This window comes from Fonticula alba (assembly GCF_000388065.1).
Source record: "Fonticula alba strain ATCC 38817 unplaced genomic scaffold supercont2.12, whole genome shotgun sequence".
Classification (NCBI taxonomy): domain Eukaryota; order Rotosphaerida; family Fonticulaceae; genus Fonticula; species Fonticula alba.
Window position 1 is genome coordinate 550,757 of NW_009242982.1, and position 1,834 is coordinate 552,590.

Here is a 1,834-nt window from a genome sequence, read left to right on the forward strand (position 1 = left end):
CCCGCCCCCTCGCACATTTCAACACCCTGCCGTACCGCCATTCGCCGGCGCCGCGTTTCTCCCTCGCCGCCACCCGCCCCAACCTTCGCCCCGCATCCTTTCATACCACCAGACATGACCGCCCTCGAGGATCCCGTCTTCGCGCTGGACCCGGCGTATGTGGCCCACCTGCGCGCCGAGCGGGGCCTGGAGCTCCGGTTCATTGAGGACGACGATTTTGAGGGTGCGTGCTCGGGCCGGATGCCGCCCGTGTGAGGGCCCTGCCGCCGGTTGCTGACACTCGCTCCGCGCCGCCCGCCTCTCCGGGACGCACCGCCGGCGGGCCCGTGCGCGCCCCGGAGGACAGGCTACCTGCACCTCCTCGGCCAGCTGACCACGGTGACGCCCCTGACGAGGGAGGCCTTTTCGCGTGCGTCCTGACATCCCGATGCGCCGGCCCAGGCCCAGGCCCGTGCGGGCCCCGCACCGGCAGTTGCTGACCGCCGGCCTCGCCCCCTTATACCTGCGCAAAGTCATCCTCCGCCGCCAGCGCACACAGCAGTCCTCCTGCACGCTAGTCCTGCTGGCCGACGGCCGGCTGGTGGCCACGGCCAAGGTGGTGATCGAGGACAAGCTGTCGCGTGGCGGCAGCCGCGTGGCCCGGCTCGAGGATGTGGTGGTCTGCGCGGCCAGCCGCAAGGGCGGCTTCGGCCGGCTGGTGGTCGAGGAGGCCTTCCGCGTGGCCGCGCGCGCCGGCGCCTGGCGCGTGAACTTCGCCGCGCGCGCCGAGGCGGTCACCTTCTACGAGCACATCGCCGACGGCCGAATCACCCGGGCCAAAGACCAAATGTATGAGCTGGTGCTGGGCAGCTGGCTCCAGGCCGGGGCCGGCCCCCAGTAGGGCGGCCGCCGGGCGGCACCCGGCTCGGCCCGGCGGCCAGGGGGTGCGCTCGCCCCATCCCCCGGCCCCCTCCCCCCCTCCTCCTCCTCCTGCTGGGGCCCATGCCCGGGGGAGAATACACCACCATCTCCCCTCCTCCTCCTCTTCTTCTCTGCCGCCCCCCTCGGGCCGAGCACAGCCAAGGCACCAGCGCACAGGGGAGGGCCGGGCGTCGGGAGCCGGGCACCGCAGGGGCCGGGCGAGGGCCAGGAGCAGGGGCCCCGGCGCAGCAAGTCCGGCGCGCGACTTGGCCCACACCGGGGCGCGGCGCGCCAATCACGAGGCGCCGCCGCCGGGGCCGCGCTTAATTGCGGGTGCTGCCCCGGGGCCGACGCGCCGGCGTCCGCTGTCACTTGGCCCACAATCGCCCCCCCCCCCGCCCCCCGGTGCCTGGTCGATCGAAGGGCGACCGCCGCGCCCTGGGACGGGGGGGAGGGTGCAGCCCCATAGCCGCACAATCCCCGCCCCCTGCTGACGCCTTTCGCCTGAGCTCCGCTGCTCGCCCGCTCCCGCGCAAGTTCCCCGCCCTTCCGACTCCGGCGCCCCTCACCTTCGACTCCTGCCCGGCCGCGCTCCCCCCTCCCGCGCACTCCCGCCACCGGCTGCCAGCATGACGCGCCCCGAGCACCTGCCCGAGGATCTGACCCTCGTGGCCCTCGGCCAGAAGGCCGACGGGATGAACGCCGCCCTGGCGGACGATCTGCCAGTGGCCTTCGCCCCGGACGACCTGGATGCCCTCCTGGCGGATGTGCTGAGCCGGACATCGGTGGCCCTTCCGCAGGACCTCCGCCGCTCGCTGGTCCTACGCATGGCCACCACGGCGGACCTCGAATGTGCGCTCTGCAGCTCCCCCTGCCACTTGTGCCGCCCGTGACCAGACCCCCAGCGACTGTGCTCTGACTTCGGGCTCTCCCC

The 1,834-nt window shown here is 73.9% G+C and overlaps 2 protein-coding genes across 3 annotated transcripts; both read left to right on the top strand.

Annotated features, from left to right (window-relative positions):
* H696_05644 lies at window positions 1-1,013 on the top strand. Of its 2 annotated transcripts, XM_009499461.1 has the most exons (3): window positions 1-223; window positions 347-409; window positions 513-1,013. In XM_009499461.1, the coding sequence occupies exons 1-3, from the start codon at window positions 115-117 to the stop codon at window positions 878-880; spliced, it is 540 nt and encodes a 179-aa protein (XP_009497736.1). In that variant the 5' UTR covers window positions 1-114; the 3' UTR covers window positions 881-1,013. The 2 variants fall into 2 exon arrangements, with proteins under 2 accessions (XP_009497736.1, XP_009497737.1); XM_009499462.1 differs by having other exon boundaries at window positions 347-1,013.
* A 516-nt stretch (window positions 1,014-1,529) lies between these two features.
* On the top strand, window positions 1,530-1,819 carry H696_05645 (hypothetical protein; the record flags this gene model as incomplete). Its single annotated transcript, XM_009499463.1, has 2 exons — window positions 1,530-1,752; window positions 1,806-1,819. The coding sequence occupies 2 exons, from the start codon at window positions 1,530-1,532 to the stop codon at window positions 1,817-1,819; spliced, it is 237 nt and encodes a 78-aa protein (XP_009497738.1).
* Window positions 1,820-1,834: the final 15 nt, after the last annotated feature.